Source organism: Brassica napus, unplaced genomic scaffold (genome assembly GCF_020379485.1).
Source record: "Brassica napus cultivar Da-Ae unplaced genomic scaffold, Da-Ae ScsIHWf_3046;HRSCAF=3845, whole genome shotgun sequence".
Classification (NCBI taxonomy): Eukaryota; Viridiplantae; Streptophyta; class Magnoliopsida; order Brassicales; family Brassicaceae; genus Brassica; species Brassica napus.
The window spans coordinates 1826-27877 of NW_026016286.1; the positions used below are offsets into that span (position 1 = coordinate 1826).

Consider the following 26052-nt stretch of genomic DNA (forward strand, 5'->3'; position numbering starts at 1 on the left):
ATTAAAAATATACTATGTATGTTGATATCATTTAATTAATTATATATCCTATCAAATAAAAACAATTATTCTTTGGATTAATAAAATTTTAATTATATGTTTGCACCATTTAATCATCTGTAATAGTTTACTGACTTTTAGTTATTGAATATGTATTTATTATTTCATATATATGTAAAAATATATATACATAAAATAATTTTATATATAATGTTTTATTCCGCGCAAGGCGTATCTTATCTACACTACGATTCTTGTATCTCTATTAACGCTGCAATGAGGTTCATCTCAACTATCAAAATGCCACTTTAAATCTCACTGACCATTAAACGCCACACTTCCGACAAGTATTAAATTGTTACTCATGTGTACCAAAAGAAAATGAAAAGCTTTAAGTTATTACTCAGTTCGTTTCAATTTAATTGTCATCGTAAATTTTTTTTTTCTTCAAATAAGTGTCGTTTTATTATTTTGAGAGCATCTTTATCGGAGGTCTTTAGAGAGGGTTTTTAACAAAAAAGTCGGTGTGGACCCCACATAACAACAAGAAACTTCCAAAAAAATCACGAAATAAAGAACGTCTCTTGCCCTATTGCGGGCCCACTGACACGTGGCGATCCACGATTGGTTTGATTTTACTTTTTTTTTTTTTAAATCAGGAAAATAATATATAATAAAAACCTCAAATGGGGTTTTATGGAGAAAGATGTTCTGATCAAATTTATTAACTTAATATTTAACTTATTTTTATACTGGTTGAAATGTGTTATATATATAGGTAATGATGTTTCTATTTAGATATATATAAAATTAAATACATATTTTTTTAGTCTGTGGTTCAGTACAAGTCTAAACGACAACTAAATAAAACAGAAGGTTATACTACTACCTTTACAGTAGCTACGTTAACCACAATGCTATTTTTTCTTGTCTATAAAAAATTTATTTATCACCACACAAAAAATACTTAGACATGATCTTTCTTAGAAATAGAAGACAAAATTGGAAACTATATATTGTTTAAAAAATTATTGTAAATACCATAAGTTAGCTATCGCTTTTTTAAAATATTCAATCAGAAAAATATAATTTGGATTAGAGTTTTGATATTTATTGTTTAGGGTTGTAATTTTAAAGGGTGCATGGAGTTGGATTATAAACTTTAAAATGATTATTAAATATTTATAAATGATTTAAAATGTTACTTGAATTTTGTTTTCATCACAAATTTATTGTATTTATGAAAATGATTATTTTAAAGGTAAATCTGGAAAAATGATACAAATTTGTGGTATAATTAGAATTATCCGATATTGTTTTATAAATTACTCACGTTGATAATCATATGCCATGATCTTAACTAAACAACTATTTTAGTCGTTCTAGCGAAAGAAATAAAATTTTAAATTGGAAGTGAAACTAATTAGACTAGACAGAACTATGATATAATGAAGCTGGTAAGATTAGGAGAATCTGGTTAGGTTTGACGAACACGTTGGAAAAATAATCAACGTTTCAACAACCAAGGCGTCCACTCTATGAAAGCTTTTGGACCAAAAAGAAGAACTCGATATACCTATATAAAAGTGTAATATCATGAGTATATATTTTTTTTTTGAACGACCAAAGATTAATTAAAGCCCTAAGGCAAAGCAGAGTTGAAGTTACACAAGGCTGATTTTACAAGTTTATCAGCGAAATATTTAGAGATCTAGAGATAAAGGAACATTGCATTGAAGAAAATAGGATGATAGAGTCTCGATGTCGAGTTTAATCCGTAGATTTCCACAGGATGTTCTTCGAGTTGAGCGCTTTAGTAAGCACCTGTTATCTAGCGAATGCAGATTTTGGAGTAGTGGAATCGTCCTTGCGTGTAGAAGGCTTCACGAATTGCAATGGCCTCTGCCATAAGGGCTGAAGCCACATGGGCTCTGTCGAGGATCCTTGTCCGATTGTCTGCCCTGTCGAGTCCTGAAAGATCCAGCCAAAGCCCGCATCCCCGTTTAATGTTTCCAAGCTGCATCAGTATAGCATATCACTGTGTCCTGGTCCGAAGCTGAGGTTGTCTCCGCTGGTTTGGGGCTTGGGCCACCTTTGGAGGCTGTGAATCTTGCCATTCTCTGGCTGGTCGTAGCGTCTTGCTATTGATATCTTCTGGGCAGAGTCAAGCTTTTCAAAGGTCAAAGAGTTCCTAGCTAACCAGATGCACCAGCAGCACAACCAAGAATATCAACATTCACCCCTGATGGTGGTAGGCAGATCATACCTGAGTTAGCAATGGCTTGTTCAAAGGAGTTGAAGGTATCTAGATCAATAGGTCTGAGAGGGAGAGCCTTCCAAATTCTTTTCGTGAATCTGCAGTGGAGGAAGATATGTGCTGCCGTTTCAGCCTCTCCGCAGCGTGAACAAGTAACCATGTTGGCTAGCAAGCAACCCACGTCTTTGGAGTATTGCTCCTAAGGGCAGAGCTCCCTGCAGTACTTTCCAGATAAAGACTTGGATCTTGGGGGCTGCTTTAATGCTCCACACGTTTTTTATCCAGTTGAAGTTCGTTGCATTCTGAGGTTGAGCCGATGTTTTGAGTTCTGCGTTAGTGGCTTCAAAGTACCCTGACTTCGTTGAGTAGACTCCTGAGGCTAGGGGTGTCCATATTATACTATACTATAGATGACAAAAGTCATATGATTATAAATATAAATATATCATGTATATAATTCCTATGATTATAGATGACAAAAGTCCTATGATTATAAATATAAATATACGATCAGTGGTCGTGCGCTATTTACATATAATTTAACCTGTTGTTTTTTTTGCAAAAAAAAAAAACATGACTCCTTATTTGCAATTGAATTAATTATTTATAGTATACCTCTATCTGTCAAGCCACCTCTGCACATTATAGATGCTACATCTGTTAATTATTACTTTTGATGAAATAGTTATGTTGAAAAACTTCCATTACGGATATCCTAAGAAGTAAAAACAATGGTTAGAGAGTATCTCGAAATATATATTTGGTTTGGGCGGGTTGACGAACAAAACCGAGTCAACAATTGAAATGATGAAAACTAACATGTCAACTATTTAAGATGATACGCCAACATGACCGATCATGTCTGCTGTGACGGACTTCGAACCGTCTAGACAATGTTGATCGGTTATCTTGATTGTTAATGGTGATCGATCAAGTCTGCTCCACAGCTCATTTGTTCTGGCCAGGTTAAATTCTTGATCTGTTGGATCATTAATTGGTTCAGATAAACGATCAATATATCTTATTATCCTCCATATTTGATGCTTCTTTGTTTTCTCATTGGTTCAATATCATCGTGCCAACTGCCAGATATCAAGTGCATTCTCTTTCCATGTATGATCTGAAACTCAAAGATGATAGGGACTGTTAAAGACGTCTACTACAACACAATAAAAGACTCAACATGAAAAAGAACTACTAGGAAAACAACTATTCAAACTACAAACATATACTATATAATAAGGTACTTGCAACTTGTCCCTTCGGACCTACGATCAAACTGGAATGATACAGAGAAGATTAGCAAAGCCTCTGCTCAAAGATGACACAAACAAATGAGAAATAGTTCAATTTTTCTAAACCCTTTAACAAAGGTACTTGCAAGGAAAAATCAATATATATGTTTTAGGTCAGAAATTTTTATATATTTAATACAGTAATCCCCGGAAGAGCTCTGCTTGAGAGACGATGAAATAATAGGAGAAAACCAAGTTGCCCATATGGCCATATGTGTATTATAATATAATGATGCATGTATAATAACATCATTATTATCAAAAAATCTTGAAGATCTCTTGTTTAACCAAGATAAGTAACATACAACAACAACACAACAATAATAATAATAATAATAATATAATAATAATAATAATATAATAATAATAATAGTAGTAGTTTACCAAAAAAAAACAATAATAATAGTAATAAGAGTTGAAATAATAATTACAAAATATGTACACGGGACAACAGACCTGCTTGAACCCAGGTAACCTGCCTTTGCAACTATATAGGTAGTACGTTTCCAAATAAAAAGAAAACTATATAGGTAGTATTTATCACAGTATTATTAATTATGGCGTTAATACTCATTTCTACTTGTTTGCTTTTGCTTAAACATGAAGACATGCATGCTTTGCTCAGCCATGACGGCCTTCAGTAGCCAATCATGTTGATGATATTACTATAATCTTTTATTTAATAAAAAGAAAACCTTATTTGAAAACTTAAATATATTTTGGTTAATCTGTAGTACAATTCGTTTCAATCTTGTCGGCCTATAGGATGTTATCCTAGTAAATAGTATCCTATAGGATGGATCAACATGTAAGTTGGAGTTTGTTCAGTTCTTCTCTTGAAATTGCGATTATCGGCAGTAGCGGAGCCTGCTCAACTTTTTACGGGGGGTTAAATGCATAATAAACATATGTTATACAGGCCAATAAATTAATTTTCAGTAACTGTTCTGTAAAATACAAGAAGTTATTATTTGATACAAATTCATCTATATTATTAAAAGAGAATACCCATTAAAAATATCTCTAAGTTTTCTAACTTATTTACACTTCTCTATGCCACTGAGAATTAAATAAACTACATATTTTAATGCTTGTCTTTTCTAGTTAAATTAATGAGTTTTCCTTAATTAAATTTAAATTTAATGTCATTAAATGAACCTACCTATTTTAATGCTTGTCTTTTCCAGTTAAATTAATGAGTTTTTCTTAATGAAATTTAAACTTAATGTCATTAAATGAACCTAAAATACATCATATTTAACGTAGCTTATTACGGACGAGTACGACCCAATAATGAACTTGAATTTTATTTTTACGAAAACGTGAATCACTTGACTTATGTAATATTTAAAATATATTAACTACAATATAACAAATGCATATAACCTACCTATACTTTAGTTTGAAATGATCATGCTCAACTTTTATATAGTCAACTTACATCATGCATCGATCGATGTACAATAGTCAAACCACCTATAATTTTCGTTTTCTTATATGATGTATCAACCAACCAATCATCCCACTGATTTTCTAAGCTTTATAAAAAAAACAAATCAATAAATACAAACTCATAATCCAATATCTTCTATTAATCAAAACCGAATATCTTCAAAGTCGTATCTTTAATGTACCTATTAAATATAGAAACTGTAATCATAATTACACTAATTATAAGAATAGATTTGATTCCAACCAATTGATCTATTACTTCGGTAATTGATTTGCTTGCAGAAGAGGAAACAATAAATTTAAAATTTATAAAAATTAAAGATATAGAGATTCCAACCAATTGCCTATATTTGCGTATGATTTTCGCATAATAAGCTTCAAATTAAACATTGAAAAGATAGAGAGATTTTTTTTAATCTTTTACCGACACAGAACTTAAACAAACGAAGAGTTAAAGGTAATTTTTTTTGTTACACTTCCCGGAAAAAACGTTATAACATGGGCTTTCATAATATGACATTTTAACATATTAATGTTACGGATATTTAATAATTATCTTGACGAAAAACAAAGACTATAAATAATTTATTATTAACAAAGTATGAAATTATTTACAATTTGATGACTAATTCATCACCCTTTTTTATATGTTAAACTTTTCATAGAAGTTTAAAAATCATTTTATTTTTTTTAACATGTATAACTAATTTATAATCTTTTATGCCATACTAAGTCATGATATAATATTTTTTCATATTTTACATTAATAACCATTGTTTTTATATATCGTCTACAATTCTCTAATTACATCTATTTGTTCAATTTTGTATATGATATCGAATATTCATCATAAACAGATGGTTTAAGATACAAAAAAAATTATTTACTTGGTGAATATAATACATCAAATATTACAATACATCATTTAGTTAAATAAATAACCATAAACCGAAATTCATACCCGCGCTTCAGGTCTAGTATGGATTATATGACAATCCCCACCAAGCGATAGCTCCGCCACTGAATATCGGTGCCGTCACGAAATTGCAGAATTGAAGTCTAAGTATCTCTTCCATATTCTTTGTGTTTTTATGGATTTGGAAGAATTTCAATCCTTGTCGGCTTTTGGTTCTAAAAAGACTATGATCTTTGCTGGTTTAAGTTAAGTTAAGATCAACCTAAAATTACAGCAACCATCCGGGCTCAGGGAAAAACCTTCCGGGTGAAGCTGGCCTGCTGCCTGACCGGGTCCAGGGATTGATCCGCGAAGCGGGGAACCCTGGATTACAAAAAAAAAAAAAAAAAAAAAAAAATTACAGCGACCAGTGTTGTAAAATTTAATAATAAAATAAGATTTATAATTAAACCGTGACCAAAACTCTATTGTATACCATTTATTTTAATCTTAAATTTCTATGATTACGACCTGAAGAGTAACAAATATTCCATGTGCGCTGCCAAGCAATCAGAGAGTATTAAAGCCCGATAAAAATAAAAGATGTGAAAAAGAATATATACTATAAAGCGAATTATTAAGGGATCAAACAACTGGAGTTTAAGTAGTTAATGTGACATATTAAGATCAAAGGACTACAGTTCGAATCTGATCAAAGGAAAGCGAACAGGAACATGCCGCGTAGTCATCATGCAGGTATGTGGCTCCAACAAAGCATGTACCACAATGTTTTTTAACTACAAAATTAAAGAGACATCTACGCATAAAAAATATTATTATTATTATTATTATTTATTAACATATATCTATTATTATGATTTTTTTTGTTTACTTGTCTTGTTCTTCATAATTTTTGGTTATTTTGTTTATTTATCATATTATTTTACTTATTTGTCATGTTTTTATTATTTTTAGAAGTTTATTTGTTATATATTCCATGATGTTAGATTGAGTCATTAGTTTTAATAAATAAAACCTTGAATTGTTAGTTTTTATATTCTCCAAAATTTTATGTTATTTTTTTAGTTGTCATGTTATTTACATTTTGTCATATTTTATTAATTTTTAGAAACTTATTTGTCACATTCCATGATTTTAGGTTAAATCATTAGTTTTAATAAATAAAATTTAAATTGTTAGTTTTTGAATAATTTTAGTGATTATTTAATAAATATTTTATTTATATTCATGATAATTATTACCTAAAGTTTCATTGTAATAAAAAGACAAATTATATTTTCTGATTAATATTTGAAATTAATTAAATAACTTAAATGAATAAAAATATGTTAAAATTAGAATTGTTTGGATATATATTATTCACACAAGGTACAGACTATCATCTAGTTATTATTATTTTGAACGCAACTGATATTATTATTTGATTGAAAGTAAAATCAGAAGACGAGGCTGATAGAAAATAAACATCAGAAGACAAATGTAATTATTTGATGATTTGTATCTCCCCCTCAGTAATCCTTGCCGGTGTAAAGAAATAAGAAAAAAAGTCGATTTCAACCAAAAAAAAAGTCGAGTGCAGATGAATACGACTAAAGTTAAGAACAATATGTTGACAACAAAAAATAGTTAAGAACAATACATATATCATCATTATCCTTTTTTTTTGTATCGCATACAACTTTGTTGTATTTAGTTATAGATAATCTTTACATATAAAAACAACTTCAAATTTCAGTCAATATAAACCTTTTTTTTTTGAAAAACCAATTCAAAAACAGATTCTTTATAGTTTCAGGTTAAAATATATTAAAATGATTCGAAATATATTATTTTATATTAATTATTATAAATATATATACATACACACACATATATATATATACATATACATATATATATATATGTTAATAAGTTTAATTAATCGATAAGAAATGAATAGAAATGTGAAAAAAATATTTTAAATTCGTAACAGTGATCTTTCAAAAATACTAGTTAAAACTATATATTTGAAACATTAGTGTAAAACATTAAAACAAAACTAACTACAGTACATAAGTAATAAATAAACGTGTTGTTTTAATGTGAATAAGTGATATTATTTTTAGTTCAAAAGAATATAGTTTTTATTTTCAGTGTGATTTTACATATATAATCTTTATTTTATCCTTTTAAATAATCAATAATTTTTACTTAATTTATTATTATTTAATTAATCATATATTAAATTATAATATATTAATACATTTTTAATATAATAAAATATATGTGTTGTCAAATGAGTTAATTAGCTCAATATTTATAGAGTGGGATACCATACAAATGGGGGGAATGGTAGTGATGGGAAGAAGAAAATGGGAGGATTTAGGGTATGAATTGCAAATAAGGTATCTTTGGGGGTGTTAGGAGTACAATTGCTTTTGTCAAATACTCTTTTATAGGTATCTCACCAAAATTTGAAAGAAATAATTATAAGAAAATGAATGAGTACCTCAATATTGAGAATTCTGACCAAAAATATTTTATTGAAGTATATTTATGAACATTTGAGTACTTATTTATCTTTATATTATTACTTTTTTGTGTAAAGTACTTGCATTAGAAAAACTTTCAATGAAGTTGCTATGAGGAAGTATATTACTTCCTCCCTTCTAGCTAGTAATTTATGTTTTTGATAATTAGGAGGTGTTTAAGTTTTCGGCTCAAATAACTTTAAGATTGAAAATATGTTTTTTTTTTTTATGCTGAGACATTGTATAAACTCTCCTCTTATCGAGTTTCAACCAATGCTTATGCTTAAACCCACCTGACCTAGCGTGTCCGATTGTAATCTGTTTTCGAATCTGAATGATTCGGTAACAAATTTATTACCCCAAACACGTAAAATAAACGTGATGTCAATATATTACTATTATTACTACAAAATATGCCCGTGTGGGTTAACAGATTAACTAACGAATAATTAACGGTACGAAAAAGACAGAGAAGTTAAATAAAGGCAAATCAAAATCAAACGGTCACACACAAAGATTCGTGTCTCTCTCTCGAAAACTCTTTTCCCTTCTTCGGACAAATCCATCTTCTTCCTTACTGTCTCTTTTCTTCGCATAGTCAATAAAAACCTTTGATCCTTCCTTCACATAAATAAATAAATAAATAAATAAATATAATTGTACGTTTTCTCTTTCTCTCTCTGTTCTGGTCTCTTCACCGATCACCATAGAAATACTTCACATGGTCTTTATGTCTACCATCGCTTCTTCTTCGGAGTGTGTTTGTTCCAGTTTCGAAGTAACCAAGTGAAGACGAACCAACCCACGTACGCAATTTTTTAATCTTTTTTAGCTGCTTTGATCGATGAAGCTCGTGCTGACGCATTTTTCTCGTTGTGGATTTGTTTCTTAGGATCTAAAAATGAGATCTTTCACTTACTTCTACTGCTTATTCAACTTCTCTGTGTGCTTTTAAAAACTCGTTCTTTTGATGGTTTTGTGGTTTGACCACGTAAGCTGTTTGTTGAAATGCCTAAGAGAGAGAAAGAGAGAGAGAGGAGAGGACTAGATTCAATGGGTTTTGGATTGAGTTTGTTGTTTTCGCTCTTTTGATTTATTTCTCAACTCATTTTCTCTCGAACTCTGTGATTGCTTATTTTATAAACTTCTTTTCTTTATTATTTTATTTCTAAATTTGTGTGTATATAAAAACCATTGCAGGTTTACTTGGTTGGAAGCAAAACAGGCAGTTGAGGATTGAACAACGGTTAAGGAGAATACTTCATGGATTACTCGTCTCAAGAGGAAGATTTGCAGTTTTTTTATGCCAAGGAAGAAGAGATGATGACGGCATCCGACTTCGATGTATGGAATGATTCACCTGCAAGTGTTGTGGAGCGGCGGAGGAAGTTCTTGCAGTGGATGGAAGATCTTGCTCAACCTATCAAGTTTGAGTCTGATGGAGCTTCAGAGAACTGTGTTGAAGCTGAGCAGATATCTGGAGGATTCAGCTCTTCTCTAGTCAGGTATCTTCCTCTGCTTCAAGCCTAGTGGAAGTTTCCGAGAGTTGTTGTCTCTGAATGTGGATGGATGCGATGTAACGAGATGGGAGAGCTCTTCAACGGCATCATCTTCTAGTTCCAGATGTTGTCCATTGAAGGAAACAGAGAAGCAGGCAATATCAAGAAGGGATGGTTCACCAGGCTGCGCTCTTTTGGATGTTCCGCGGATTATACAAGATCAGAGCTTCTTCTTCTAGCTACGGCCATGTGCTTTCAAGAGTTAAGGTCAAGCATTGTAGGAAACAGACCAAAGAGCTCTCAGCTCTTTATCAAAGCCAAGACATTAAAGCTCACAACGGTTCCATCTCGGCCATGAAGTTTAGCGGCGATGGGAAGTATCTCGCAAGCTCTGGTGAAGATGGGATTGTGCGCGTCTGGAAAGTCATCGAGGATAAGAGATCTAGACCACCAAGAGATTGCCTTAACCCTACTGTATGTACTTTGAGGTAAATGATCATTCCCAGTTGAAACCGGTCTTGTTAGATGAAGAGAAACCAAACAAGACGACAGAAAGTTTCAAGAGAACATCTGATTCAGCCTGCGTCGTCTTCCCTCCTAAAGCTTTCCGGATAATGGAGAAACCCTTACATGAGTTCCGCGGCCACACTGGTGAAGTCTTGGACATCTCATGGTCAATGGATAACGTAAGCTTTCAAAAACACTTTGCATTTATCTTTTATTATTAATTAAAGAAACTGAGGCATTTTGTTACTGTAGTATCTTCTCTCGGCGTCAATGGATAAAACTGTTCGTCTATGGCAAGTTGGTTGCAACGATTGTCTTGGAGTTTTCACTCACAATAGTTATGGTATGCTTCTTCTTCTTGGTGAATACAGAATCTCAGTTAATTACTACATTGATCTGACATTATCGTCTTCTTTTTCTTTTGCAGTGACGTCTGTTCAGTTCGACCCGGTGAATGAGAACTACTTCATGAGTGGTTCAGTTGATGGGAAAGTTCGAATCTGGAACGTTTCTGGTTGCAATGTTGTTGATTGGGTTGATCTCAAAGACATTATATCCGCAGTGTGTTATATCGTCCGGATGGAAAGGGAGGAATCATTGGTTCTCTGAGTGGAGGCTGCAGATTCTTTTACATGTCTGGAGACTATTTAGAATTGGACTCTCAGATACATTTGCTTAGCAAAAAGAAGTCTTCTAATAAACGTATAACAGGCTTTCAGGTAATATACTCTCTTTGTTTCCCCTAATCTTGATGATTTGCTTACTTTCTCTTTACATTGTGTGATCTCAGTTCTTACCACAAGATCAGAGCAAAGTCCTGGTTGTTTCCGCTGATTCCAAAGTCAGAATTCTCCAAGGCAGAGATGTTGTCAGAAATACAAAGGATGTTGCATCTTATGTACCTTGATCTTTCATGTTCTTTTGAATATTTCTATCATTGATACTAAATTAATCTCTGTTTAGGTGTTTGCAAGACGAGAAGCCTCACGTCAGTGTCTCTCACGTCTGATGGGAAGCACATTGTGTCAGCTTGTGAGGACTCCAATATATATATATGGAGCAATGGAGAGGAATCAGATTCTTCTTCTTCCCAAACCAAAAAGATTAGATCTTTTGAACGTTTCTCCACCAATGCATCCGTTGCAGCAACCTGGTGTGGATTCTTAGATCACAACGCAACTCTCCCGTTTTCTTCACCCTCTTGCTTATCTTATGAAGGATTTGTCCCTGGATCAATCCCCAAAGGAAGCGCGACGTGGCCAGAGGAACTTACCTGCAAATCCTCTTTCCTCGTCCACAATGAGTGCATCACACTACAAGTTTCTCAAGTCCTCATACCAGAGAGCAACGAATAGCTCTCTAGCTTGGGGTATGGTCATTGTCACAGGTGGTTGGGACGGACGGATCAGAACTTTCAGAATACGACGGCTGGCCTGTGACTACAGCTTGAGAAAACAAAACCAGATGCCATTGTTCTGGCAGGTCTTTGGAGGCTATGGTAGGTCCCAAAAGAAACCTAGATCCACTTTCTCAGACTTATGCTATTGCTCAATAGTAAAGAAGAGATTCAAAAGCAAGTCCCTCCAGATTATGATCCTGTAGAAGATCTTTCAAGAAGGGGTCAGTGGGAGATTTTTCCATCGGTTGATATAGACACAGGAGATGACAAGGAACATATGTTTCTTTTTTTCTTTGGCAGTAAGTGGCGGTTGGAGATGGTTTCAACGAGTACGGTTCTGTCAGACGATTGTGGGGTCCAAAGTAATCATGGTAAAGAGTGGTTGAAGGTGAAAGATGTTGATGTTACTTTCCACAGAAAAGATCCTCCTCCATGGAAGAGATATCTCCTTGATATCCCTTTTGATATGAAACTTCTAACGTAGTTAAGGTTTTGTTTGTTACCCATTTGTTGATTCAGTGTATTTAATTTCGTGAGTAGTTGAGTTTATTTTAGCTTATTACAGATTTGATTAGAGAAGAATTAATTGATTGTTAGCTCCCTTCACCTCGAGAGGCTCAGGTTTTTATATTTGTAAATGATTGTATACATCACAACTTCTTTAAAAGTTAATACGATTTCAACTTTTACCGATTCAGATTTTTTCAAAAAATTAACTACCTAGATATATGGTCTTAGTAATGTAAATAAAAAAAGAATTGAACAAAATAATTACAGAACTACTACGTCTACTGTACTTTTGATAATCTTTGATCTTAGTCTTATCTATATATATTTATATTAAAATAAAACTCATGACTTTTTTCATGTGTGATTTTTTTAATTTGGACCATCACTTAGAAATCTTATTAAATGTATTTTATTAAGACTAAATATACATAAGATCTTTAAATATTTTAATCATAATATCTTTTGATATCTTTTCATTTTAATATAAATATATTTATTTTAAAATTCTAACAAATCTGTTTTAAAAATTTGTACAAGATCTTCATTTTCGAAATTATATTTAAATATTTTCACTAATTTTGAAATTAGTTTGAAAAATTATTATACATTAATATATTAAGTTATCGTTTATCAAATGAAAAATGAAAAATTCTATAATATTTTATCTATAATAAATCATAATCAATCATATTAAAAGAATTATTATATTGAGCTAAATATAATAAAATTATATTAAATTTATAAATTTATATATTATAATATTTTATTTTCATAAGTATAGAATATTATGTTCAAAAATAAAATCTAATATGTTGGTAAGATGAGTTAACATTAGCAACTATATAATAGATGAATAAAAATTAACATGTTTTCTTTCAAGCTAATATATAAAATCTTTGTAACTACTTTAATCATATATATTTTTATTTTAAATATACACATATTTATATATTATATTTTAAAAATTCTAATAAATCTGTGAAAAATATTTTAACAATAACTTAACTTATGTGTTTAAGTTATCGTTTATAAAATGAAAAATAAATAAATTATATCCTATTATATCTACTTTATAGTCATTATCATGTACAATTATTATACTTAATAAATATGGTAAAAGTATATCAATTGATAAATTTATAAGTTTATTTTCATAAATATAAATCTATACTATTAAAGCAGAATTCTATTTCTCCTTTTACCTTAGTCTGCTATTTCTTTACTAATATTGCATGTTTCATAAGGGCAATCAAGTATATTAATAACACATCTATATCGGGCCATTTTTTCGGATCCAGCCCCCACTGTCCACACAGATCTCTCTTGGGCCATTTGGGCCGATTAATAAATCAGATCCAAATCTCACATTTTTTTTTTCCTTTAAGCCATTGAGTCCAAGTTCAAATAATTTTTTTCAACCATTCTTATTATTATTTATTTTCTTAATATAATTTAAGCATTCATAAAAAAAATTGATTTTTTCATTGGAAAGTATAAATCTTTATTAAAAGTATATAATATTTTTATTAAAAATATTAACCACATAATAAAATTAATTATCAGAGTTTATACCAACTTAATTCATTAAAAATAAAAGCTTAATTTTTAAACATAAATAGTCATTTAAAATGAAACATGATAAAGAAAGATAAAAAGTTTAAGTCTTTTATAAATAAAACACAAATATATGAAATATGACATTTACTAAATTTTGACCTTTGAAAAAAAAACCCCCCGCTTTGAAAGCGCGGGTCAAAATCTAGTTATATATTAAAACAGAGTCACAACCTTGATTCATGTGTGATTTTTTAAAAAATGGACCTAATGGACATGTTCCTAGAAAGTCATGTTATATTTAATTTCTAATTTTATCATTTAAAATATTGGGCATTCCAAAAATTTTTATTGGGCTATCAATAATTTAATTTAAAGAATAAATGATCCATTGGATTTATAGATAATATATTATATAGATATAATTTAATGTTATAATACTATACCTCCATATGTTAAATATTTAAATATTTGTCGATGTTAACTTTTAAAATTATAAAGATTTTTTTTTTAAATAACAAATCATATTATCTAACAATGATTAATTTTTACTACCTTAAACCAATGAAAACAAATTTAAACTATAAAGTTTATTTTAAAATTAAAAAAATACTAAATGTTTAATTATTTACTCAATAATATAAATCTATGAAGCAAAATTTTAATTTTTAAATTTTTTTCTAAATTTGTGAAATGTTACAATATTTTTGAATATGACAATAAGACAATATTTTACTAATATTTATATATATATTACAATTTTAATAATGAAATAATAATCCGAAAATATATACATATAAGAAGATACAAATACATGTGAAAGTTTAAAACAATCTATTCAATGAAAAAAATATACCATAAACTTATTATGTTTTAAAAATTTATAGACACATATTATAATATATACCAATTTAGAATTGAACAAAATATTTATATAAAATAAATGAAAAAAACCCGCGCGGTTGCGTGGATCGAGATCTAGTTTATTTTTAAAATATAATATGATGATAAAACGGCTTAAAATAGCAAACTATATAATATATGCCAAAAATTAACATATCTTATACTTTTGTATATACAATAATATATTATCTGAAATGAATAATCATAAAAATTTAGTAAAAAGAAATCCAGCTTTAAAAGAGGGGTCATAATTTAGCATAAATTAATACAAAATTATTTTAAAATAAGTTTTCTCATGAATATATAAATTTTCGTACTAACTAAATGCAAATACAATAAGATAATTTTATAAGAAGTGACTAATACATACAGTTTTACCAATTGATTAATTCTAATATATAAATTATAAAATTATTGTATTTGAAATAGTTATATAAACATTTAAGTATATGATCAATGTTAAAATATATACCACTTATATTTTTTTTTTCTATGTTAAGTAGGATTTATTATATGATCTTACAATTATAATATGAAAAAAATTACATAGACGATTCGACAACCGACAATACTACTTGCCTTATGAAGACCTACGCCTAACTGCATCACCTGAGCTGTCCTATGAAGATCCACGCCTGGCCAGATTTACTTGCACCATGTTGAAGATCCCTTGTAAGTCTTTCTTCTGTAGTCTGCATAATTGTTTAATAAATCGCTCTCTCCGGGACTTGAAACCTGGATTTCCTGTAATCTGCAATAAATTGCATAATCTGGGATTCGAACCCCAGATCTGGATGTAGAAGCCTTTAAACTTTAACCAGTAGGCTACGGTGCTTCCACAACCACTTATATTATAACAATAATTTATGTATAAAAAATGAAACAAACACCTGCGCCCAACCGCGCGCGGGTCAAAATCTAGTTTGTATTAAAAATTGTGATGTTGTATAGTTACATAACAGTAAAGGCTTGAATAGTATGTAAACAACTAGGATAAGATCTGTGCAATGCAGGGTGGATTTATTTGTATATATTATCGAAAGTTTTTATATATATTTGGTCATTTTATTTATACATATACAATATTTTTTATTGTTATTATATAATTGCCTTCTGATGGACTGGATCAATTTTTGTGGAACTAAACTATAATTAATATATCATGAGTTGATCGGATTAGACATTAAACAAATTATGACATAAAAATCTATTGTTTTTCCCCACCGAACACATTCTTAAAAAAGTGAACAATATTGTTTTCCACAGTTGAATTATTTTGACTTTTATCTTCCCTATGGTTTTGAAAGGTTTCAGATCAACCATCGAATTAATACATGTCATTTAATACTTTTAGTCGTATGCTTAAGAAAAACTTACATTTTTGTAATTTAAAGTCGTTTTAAAAAAATTCAAAATATAACATAAGAAAAAATCTAACATATAAGAAAATATAACATATATAGTTTTCTCATTTTTTAATTTAGTCATTTTAAATAAAATAAAATATAACATACGAGGTTTCCTAAATTTTTGTAATTTAAAGTCATTTTTTAAAATTTTAAATATAACATATAAGAAAAAATCTATTTTTTTATTATATGGTTAATGTGAGTGTTTATTTTTTTTAATATATAAAATTAACAAAAATGGCGAAGAATGCAAAAATTGTTATCAAATCTTTATTATTCATAGTCATTAGTTGACATATATATGTTAATAATACTAGGTAATTCTGTAGCTTTTGTTTAAGGAAAGCATACACTTTTCTTATATTTTGGGTTAATATAATGTTTCCTACAAATTGAATTTAGACTAACATTTTTTCAATTGATTCTTAAGTTATTACGTAAGCTAAATTGACATTTTAATTAAGTGACACCTAACATGGTCTATTTTTAATTAGTACAAACTTAAGGTTACAACTTTTTTAATGATCCTCGGTTAATTAATATATAGAAGATGTGAAATTCTGGAAGATGAGTCCACGACTCCAAGTCAGTTGGAAAATCATCATCTTATGGACCCTTCAAAAATCATCATCTTATGGACCCTTCAAACTGTAAGTATAACACATGCTATTAGGAGAGTAGATTCTAATGCTTGTGGTATTTGTGGTTGGATTCTGAAAGACTGTCCGAGGATAATGAAGTGTATATGGAGCTAAGGCTTGCTACGAAGATTTGTAATCAGTTATGACTTATGTACAAAGTTTAGATGTAGAAGCTACTGCTTTGACATAGGCTATGACATGTATTGATATTTTGTGTCTTATGGAGTAGTCTTTGGGAGATGCAGCGGAGCGGTGAAGAGAGTTCACAATCAAAAGATTGGTTGTGAATCATCATCATCCATCATAGGCTTTACAAGAAAGATTCTACGTAGTAGAAGTTATTATTAGCAAGGAGCATTAAACAAAATGCGCATCTGGTGTAGTGGTATCATAGTACCCTCCACGGTACTGACTAGGGTTCGATTTTTTGGATGCGCATATTTCTTTTCTTTCTTTTAGTTTATGTTTTGTTTGGTGACATCGGCGTACTCACAGCTACTACTAGATCATCATTATCCATGAGAACGCTAGGACTAGGAGTGTTCTGGAACAAGAAAATAATAGTATGGGTAATTCTTTCAAATAATTTTTTTTTTAAGTTTTTCACAAAAATAGATCTCAAAACTAAAATGACTAAAATAGCATTTTTTATTTTGAATTTTTTTTTTTTAATTTTTAAATTTGAAATCATATCTTTAAAATCCACTTCTCAACTCTAAACCCTGATCCCTAAACCTTAAACCTTAAACCCTAAACTCTAACCCTAAACCTTAACCTTAACCCCAAACCCTAAACCCTAAACCCTAAACCCTAACCCCACTCTTTAACTTTAAACCCTAATATCTAGATTAATTAACCATAGGGGTATAAGTGTATATGATAAAACATTTAAGTTTATTTTGGTCATTTTTATTTTTTAAGATCTATATTGTGACAAAAACTTTTTAGTTTTATGTTAGGGAATTTCTCCTAAAGTATTATAGTTTAGTTGAGTAAAAAGTTTTAATTTTAATCTTGAAATAAAAATTAAATCAATTAAAGGTGACTGTTATGAACCAGATTGTGATGACTCATAACCAAGAAATTATGATTTGTAATATTTCCATTTATCTATGACGGTGTAATCTCCTATATAAGGAACCTCTATGTATGAATAAAGATAGACTTTCCATTACTTTTATAACACGTTATCAGCACGAAACTCTAAATTCCTAAGCTAATACCCAAATCGAAAAACCCTAAAACCCTAACCCTAGCCGGCGATCCGACGAACCGTAAACCCCGATCGCGTCTCTTGTTCCCGCATCTGTTTCAGCTCGCGTCCCCGATCAGTTTTCAGCCCAAGGCGTTCCTGATCCTAGCTCAGACGTTCGCGATCCGAGAGCAGCTCCAGCACGCGACCTCTTCCTTGTTCTCGACAGCATCAGACAGCTCGCGTCCGACGATCAAGACGTTCCCGATCAAGCAACAAAGGACGTCCGCGACCCGATAGAAGCGACTCGATCCATTCCAGCTGGCGTCCCATTCGTGTCCAGCTCGCAGCTCAACTCCTTTGGTGGTCTGATTCAACAATCATCTAAGGTTAAAAGGTAATTCGAAACCTAAGAACCTATAATCGAATTGGATTGATTGATAAAGAATGAAACCCTAAAACCCTAACCTTTATGAATCAAAACGATAGGGTAATATATCAAAAATCCTAATTGAGTAAATCGAAGCTCTAAAAGTTCGATACTCCAAACCCTAAATCATGTTTCCTACATGATTAAAACCCCAAATCGGTTTTTACAAGTTAAAATCCGATAAACCCTAACCCTATATCTATAAACCCTAAATAATATAAGTATCAGGGTAATTATACTATAATTATCAATCACATATTAAACCCTAATCGAATATTTTGAAATCAAAACTGTTTTCGGTTTTGATCATTGAGGTTTTAAATCTGATTGAATCTGATGCTATATTGCTAGAATTGTTTGACCGTTAAATTGATAGATTTTTTTTTTCATCATGCTTGGTTAATTGTTCATCTGATTTAAAATTGTTTATACCGACCAGCCTGTTAAAACATTAATTGAATCCGATAGGTTGCTAGCTTGCTTTGCTTATATAATCCGATAGGTTGATAGATTGATTGAGGTTTACTTGTTTAAAATCCGAATGATATGATTGCATGATTCTTGAGGTTTAATATCATCTGCTAGGATTGATAGTTTTGTAATCTGATATGTTTTAAATAGAAACCCTAAATAGTGTGTATGATAGGTTATATTGATCTGATTTGGATGTCTTTGAGAATTGAGAATCCGTATGCTAGGTTGATAGTTTTATGATAAAATCTAATGTCTTGAGGTTTAAGATTGTATGCTAAGTTCGATTAAATCGATTGATCTGATTAATCTATTTTTGAGGTTTGATAAATTCGGATACTAGATAATTATTTACACATGGTTTATGCTAAATACCAATCAACCTTGAAACTGATTCATTGAAATTCATTCTTGAAATCTATATTCTAGTATTGCTAAAATTAGCCTTGAAACTGATTCATTGAAATTCATGCTTGAAATCTATATTCTAGTATTTCTAAAATCAGCCTTGAATTGATTGAGTGATATAAGAATGAATGGTTTCCATATTGAAACAATGGGCGAAGGAAACAAATTCTTCTTTCAGATATATGTATAAAACCGCCCAAGGCCATAATAAATCCTAAAGACTATACATGCATTCTCTACTGACCTAGACTATGCATAGATCAGTATGATAGAGGCTAATAGCCTGCGAAAATTGATATTCAAAAGGCACACATTTAAAGATAAGAGAGTTATCCCAAAGAATCTCACGTGTGTAGCATGTACACAAGAGAAACTCATTAGGCCATCACCAGTAAAACGGCTACGAGCCCCTTTTCATAAATAAAGACTATATGTCTAGATAATACTAGTGAATACATGTCCCAGCCGTTTAAATGATTATGGTATGTCCATGGGGGTAAGTGTGGACAATTCTGTGATACATGTCCATACCAAGAACGGTTTGGCCGAAATCTTTTAAAACGCAAATAGCTGATTGATAGACCATAACTTATGAGGTCAAAACTCCCATTCACATCTTGGGCCACACGAAATTTACATGCACCTAAGTTAATACACATCAGGCCATTTAGTGAGCATGAATATCCCCTATCACAATTATTAACGGGTCAAGATCCAGACATACCCCATCATAAGACATTTGGATGTGTTGTCTATGTACTAATTGCTCAACCACAGAGAACTAAGATGGGACCTCAAAAGGAGGATGGGGATATATGTTTGGATATGATTCTCCCACAATAATAAAGTACTTTGAGCCAACTATGAGTGATTATATTTGATGCAGGTACACGGATTATTTTAAGACCAGGAGGAGAAAAAAATAATAAAGCTGGTAAAAGAATGATAAAAGAAATAGAATGGAATCAACCATCAATGTCTTGACAAGATCCTCGGACTAAAGAATGTGAAATAGACGTCCAAAGATTATACATTTACAAAGCTAGCTAATCAAATGCCAGACACATTTTCTGACCCGAAAAAGAATGACTAAGTCATATTAAACCAGATTGTAAAGCACCAACAAATTTGATGTCCAAGAAGAGACACAGTCAAGTTGCTACAGAGTCTAGACAACGTATGAAACGTGGGTAGACCAAATAGGTTCCAAAAGATAAGAATCCTCGGAACAAAAGAAAGGTGCAGAGAATGATAATCAAAATCCAAATCCGAGGTTACTAAGGAAACCATCCCATGCATGGAATAAGGCCGACCGGCTCTAAGGTACATGTACCAAACAATGTAGCTTGGGACGCCCAAGCTGCAAAGTATTAAAGGTCCTGATAATAATGAATCTCAATCGATTATATCATGTCTGGAACATAATGGAACCAATAAGGAATGTCGACATAAGATGATTTATTTGCATACAAGGTAGCACTTGAATTCATGAATATTTGCGAGGATCATGAACCCACGTCAATATAAAGTGTGCACTCGTAGAACCGATTGGATTGAATGGAACCGTGGGGTTAAATAGTTTAAGGAAGAAAGACATATTGGCCATATGATTAAGACGCCATATGATGTTAAAACCAGTGGATATAAATGGGTCTTGTGAGGAATAGAAATCGTAAGATATAAAGCTGATGTAGCACAAGGATTCTCACAAGACCAGTAATAGATTATGAGGAGACATACTACCATGTGGTGGATGCAACTACTTTTAGATTTCTCATAAGTCTGGTTATATAAGAGAGAAATTAGACTTGCAGCAAGTTGATGTGTGACTGCATATTTATATGGTCCACTGGATAATGAAAGTACTAGAGGGTATTGAGCTGAATACAGCAAGTTCTCGAGAACAATATTGATAATCATCAAAGTATATGATCTGAATATCCTAGGAACCTCTGGATACAATTTCCAAACAGTTGATATCTCAAGAAAGAGTTTAGATGAAAGATCTTGGAAAACAAAGTTTGTTTGGGATTACAGCTTGAGTACATTAACAATGAAATCCTTGTGCATCAAATAGTATATACAGAAAAGGGTACTCAAGATTTAATATGGACCAGTCTCACCCATTATCTAGTACATGGGCGTGAGATCACTTGTTTTGGACACTGATCCATTCAGTCCAAAGGTGGACGATAAAGAAGTCCATTTAGTCCTGAGATGGACGATGCAGAAGTCTTGTTTTAGACACTGATCTGATGGTCCATAAGAAGAACAATGAAGAAGCCTTTGATTTTGGTTTATTTTATACTAACCAGCCCAAGGGGTTATTTGGTTTTGTTGATTTGTTTTTAGACAAGTTTATGTTTTACACATGGTGGTACACGAATACACACAGCAACATCATCCAAGATTTCGTGTATGTGTATTTGAGGTCGATGACTCAATATGTTCAATCAGATTGTGGCATGGCCGATGGTAAAGAAGAACCAACTATCATGTTCGAGGACGAAACATATTCTGCCGATCTTCATCACCCACGGATTGCAGAAAATTGGAGAGGTCCAAGGAACTTCAGTAATGTCCAAATCAGGGGGAGTAATGTGTGTTGTACTCTTTTTCCTTCACCACGGTTTTGTCCAATTGGATTTTCCTGGTAAGGTTTTAATGAGGCAACATTAAAGCATATTACTAGCTCTAAATGGTTATGGCTCAAAGGGGGAGTGTTATAAACCAGATTATTTTAAGATCATCTTATATGAGAAGATTCTGTAAGAACCTCAGAAGACTTTTGGGCTTATATTCGTAAAAATGAATTTTGGTTTTTTTTGTTTGGTCATAAGAGGACTGGTTGTAATTTCACAAGATTTTTGGGTTACTTTTGCATTTGATTCAAGTTTTAGTATATTTTTGCATTAAAATAAAGTTTTGAATTATATTTGGAAAATTCCCCAAATAATAATATTATTCTGCATTAAAGATCCATTTATATACAACACATTACTATTCTGCATTAAAAGATCCATTTATATACAAAGACATTACGAGTTTTATCCTTTTATCATAGACACCAATAATAAGGGAAAAATTCCTTAACAATACAGAGGCTAATTTTTATTTGCTAATAAAATACACGAACTATTTTAGATCTTCGTTTAATACACGAACTAATTTTTGCTATCTATTAATACACAAACTTTTGAAATTCGCAGATTTTACATATTGTTTTAGACGGTGTTAACTATATTTAACGGAAGTGACGACGGCGTTAATGTTAATTACACGTGTTTAAATTTTGAAAATAATTTTTTTTTTAACTCACAAACTATTTTTGTGTTGTTATAAAATACACGAACTATTTTTGGATCCCCGTTTAATATACAAAACTAATTTTTGTTTTCCATTAAATACACAAACTTTTGAAATTTTCAGATTTTACACATCGATTTAGACGATGTCGGCTATGTTTAACAGAAGTGAAGATATGTTTTAAATAAACAAGTGGTTTTAAACTGTGAAAAACACGCTCACCCCTCAGCCAATTAAAATTAATTTGAGATAGTTTCAATTCGAATTTGACACTCTAATCTGTTTCAACCTATTTTTTCTCCAAACTATGTTTCTTTTCTTCTTCTTTACTTGATTTCCTTTATATCGATTCGAAGTGGAGTCGATTTCCATATCATAAAAAATGACGAAGAAAACTATGTATTTTAAAAGAGTTTCTGATTTTGGAATTAGTTTAGTGTTGGATTTCTAATTCTTGTTCTTCGCTTTGATAGTAGTAATAATGATTCAGGTTAATTTACACTATGATAAATAAGTTTAGTGTTATGAATTAGGTTCTACATATATTCTTTCTACTATGATCTAAAAATTTAAAATTTCATCAAAGCAATTACACTATGGAAACGTAATGGAGAAGAAAGCTAACAATATAATCTATCGGAGGATTTTTAAGGAATTTTTTTTCACCAGTTTAACCACATGCTCAATTAAACACTAACATTGTCTTCACTTCTGCTAAACATAGTTGACATCTGAAAAATCTGAAAATTTTAAGAGTTTGTGTATTTAATAGAAAACAAAAATTAGTTTGTGTATAAATAAGGATCCAAAATAGTTAGTGTATTTTTTAGCAAATAAAAAATAGTTTTGTGTATATATAAGAAATTTTCTTTTCACAATTTAAACATGTGTAATTAAACACTAATGCCGTCGTCAATTCCGTTAAATATAGTTAACACGTCTAAAATGATGTGTAAAATCTGCGAATTTCAAAAGTTTGTGTATTTAATAGGCAACAACGAAAATAGTTAGTGTATTATTAAAAGAAATCAAAAATAGTTCGTGTATTTTATTAGCAATAAAAATTAGTCGTGTATTTTTAAAGAATTTTCCGCCATAATAACTAGTAAAGCTTGTCTATTTTGATGATTTATACTTCCTATCTCTCTCTGGATCCTTGTCCTTGTCAAACTCTTCCTTTTTACTAGACTCCCTTTGCTTACCATCGCTTTTGCCACTAGTCTTTTTTTTTTTTATGTCCACTAGTCTTCTTCGTCTCCTAAACCATTTCCCCATGCCTTTGACAACATGAAGAGAATATACATCATTCTCCGAGTTATGTTTAGATATCAAAATCTGTTGAGAAAGTAGCATTACTTTCTGATGAATTGTCAAAGAAAGATAATGAGTTCCGTAGATTGCTTCTTCAGCGGAACAATTATTGATTGGTGTTACTCCTTTAACATTTTGTTTTACAATATGCGAGACTGAAGCTACCAAGTGAATTTTATGAAGAATCTGAACGTATAATATGGTGAAGTAAAAAAGGCTAGATGATCCATTGCTATTTTCATTTATGTTTATAACATATTCGTTGGAAGAATAGATATGGTGTAACAGAAAAGAAAAACAGACTCGATATCCAAATCTAAGACTAGATAATTTTTGTGGTGGAATGTAGTAAGGGGCACTACATGTATAAGATCTACTCCAGACTCTTGTGGATTTCAGACCGACAAAACCTGATTCGTCGAAATCATGGAATTTGACACTGTTAGGGTACAAGCCAGGAAAGGAAGTAGCAGGGACACAGAAAGGTTCAGACATTGAAAGGAACGTGACGAGATCTCCAATTTCTTGAGTGTAAACAGCATTTCCTTCATTGTCTAGCTTGAATACCATTAAAGCTTTGGTTCTCATTCTAGCAATACCAGCCTTGGTGATCTTGATTGTCTTCTTGTACTGCTTGACCAAGAAAGTTTCACCCGTGGGTCGTGACTCCACAAGTGCTCGCTCCTGCAGCACAAATCCATAAGATTCTGTTAGCCTTGGTGAGCTTGGGCATGTTTTAAAACCGCAACCTCTGAAACGTGGGTTATTGCTGGGTTTGTAGGGATCCCATGAACCGATGAGATGGCCTCCAGATCCGGGAATACGAAACATATTGTCTTTCTTGGAAAACATGACACGGGAGGAGTAGAAGCAGGGGTTTTCGATCTTGATGTTGGTCCACTCTGGTTTACCACTCTTACCGGCTGGTTTGCAAAAGCTGAGCTGCGGTCCCAAGAACTTGATAGCCACGACACAGTCCTCATCATCCTCTGGAGAAGATGAGGACACTGACACGTTGGTGATGATTTTGGTTTGGCAATGAGGCAGAGTCACCAGAGGAGGCAGTGGGATGCGTTTCGGATTTGTATCAGAAGCAACAGGGTTGAAATCGTCTTGGAGACGCAGCACTCCATCTTCCTTTAGAGTAGCTATCCAGCCACCGGATGCCCCTATTATTATCTTTGAGTCTTCATCATCCACTAACTCCAGAGGCACCTTCTTCTCCAAATCCTTGCACTCAAGTTCATTTAAATTCATTACCACAAGTTTTCCGAGATCCCCTCCACAGGGCTCAGCCAAGACGATTCTACAAGGAGGGGTTTGAAGCAAGGAAGTTGAGAATCCTCTAGAGTGAAGAAGAAGAGAGGATCTCACGGACACATGAGGTTTCCCAAGTCCGAGACTCGAGAGCCGTCTCAGAAGCATAGACATATGGGAGCGAAAAGAGATCTAAAAGAGAGAGAGCGAGAGAGATAAAAAGAGGAATCTAGCTGAAGAGTTGATGTTAGGTTCATCTTCTCCATTAATACCAGAGGACCAGACCAGCCTTGGCCCAAGTATTCGTTTTCAATAAATGGACCAGACACAATCTTAACTTGATATTTTATTTCAACTAAAAGTATCTTTGACTTGCCTTTTTTTCCTTTATTGTCTAACTAATCCAAACAAAACCTCTAAATAAAAATGTCTTTTCAGTTTGTAAGGAGTAGGAGAAGAATAGATAACATTAAAATTAAAAATAAATAAAATAACTGTAGTAGCTCTTCTGTTTACGCTTTATAAAATTTATATGTTCGAGGTTGAAAAATGCTAAACATAATATGTAAATTGTTCGCGGCCAAATTTTACGTAACCAGAATATATTGAAGCGGGAAAAGAGCACACACACAAAATTGTTAACGGAGTTCGGCCAATCTTGCCTATGTCTCCGGACCTGTTACAGATCTTTTATTATTAACCCGAAAATTTTTTACAAGCTCTCAACTCACACTCCGATCCCAAATACACTAAAAATTACTCGTAATTTCTTAAGAAGATTTTTGTGAGAATTTTTTTTTTTCTCCTTCTTCTTCGATCTCTCCA

At 31.6% G+C, this 26052-nt stretch overlaps 1 protein-coding gene, 1 non-coding gene and 1 pseudogene across 2 annotated transcripts; 2 read left to right on the plus strand and 1 right to left on the minus strand.

Annotated features, from left to right (window-relative positions):
- The first annotated feature begins 3513 nt into the window (after nt 1-3513).
- Nucleotides 3514-3613, plus strand: LOC125602936. The gene has a single exon (XR_007335107.1). It is a non-coding gene; the product is annotated as a U6 spliceosomal RNA (small nuclear RNA).
- A 5495-nt stretch (nt 3614-9108) lies between these two features.
- On the plus strand, nt 9109-12319 carry LOC125602934 (annotated as a pseudogene).
- An 11581-nt stretch (nt 12320-23900) lies between these two features.
- Nucleotides 23901-25504, minus strand: LOC125602935. Its single transcript, XM_048774276.1, has 2 exons — nt 24274-25504; nt 23901-23936 (listed from the first exon to the last, which is right to left on the minus strand). Exons 1-2 carry the CDS (start codon nt 25399-25401, stop codon nt 23901-23903), a joined length of 1164 nt encoding a protein of 387 aa, XP_048630233.1. The 5' UTR covers nt 25402-25504.
- Between the last annotated feature and the right edge of the window lie 548 nt (nt 25505-26052).

Excerpts from the sequence above, each read along its gene's own strand:
- LOC125602935 (XM_048774276.1), bottom strand. The coding sequence starts at position 25,401 with ATGTCTATGCTTCTGAGACGGCTCTCGAGTCTCGGACTTGGGAAACCT. Across the intron at positions 23,937-24,273 it reads GTCTTAGATTTGGATATCGA|GCATGGGGAAATGGTTTAGG; the intron begins GTCTGTTTTTCT and ends ATGTTGTCAAAG.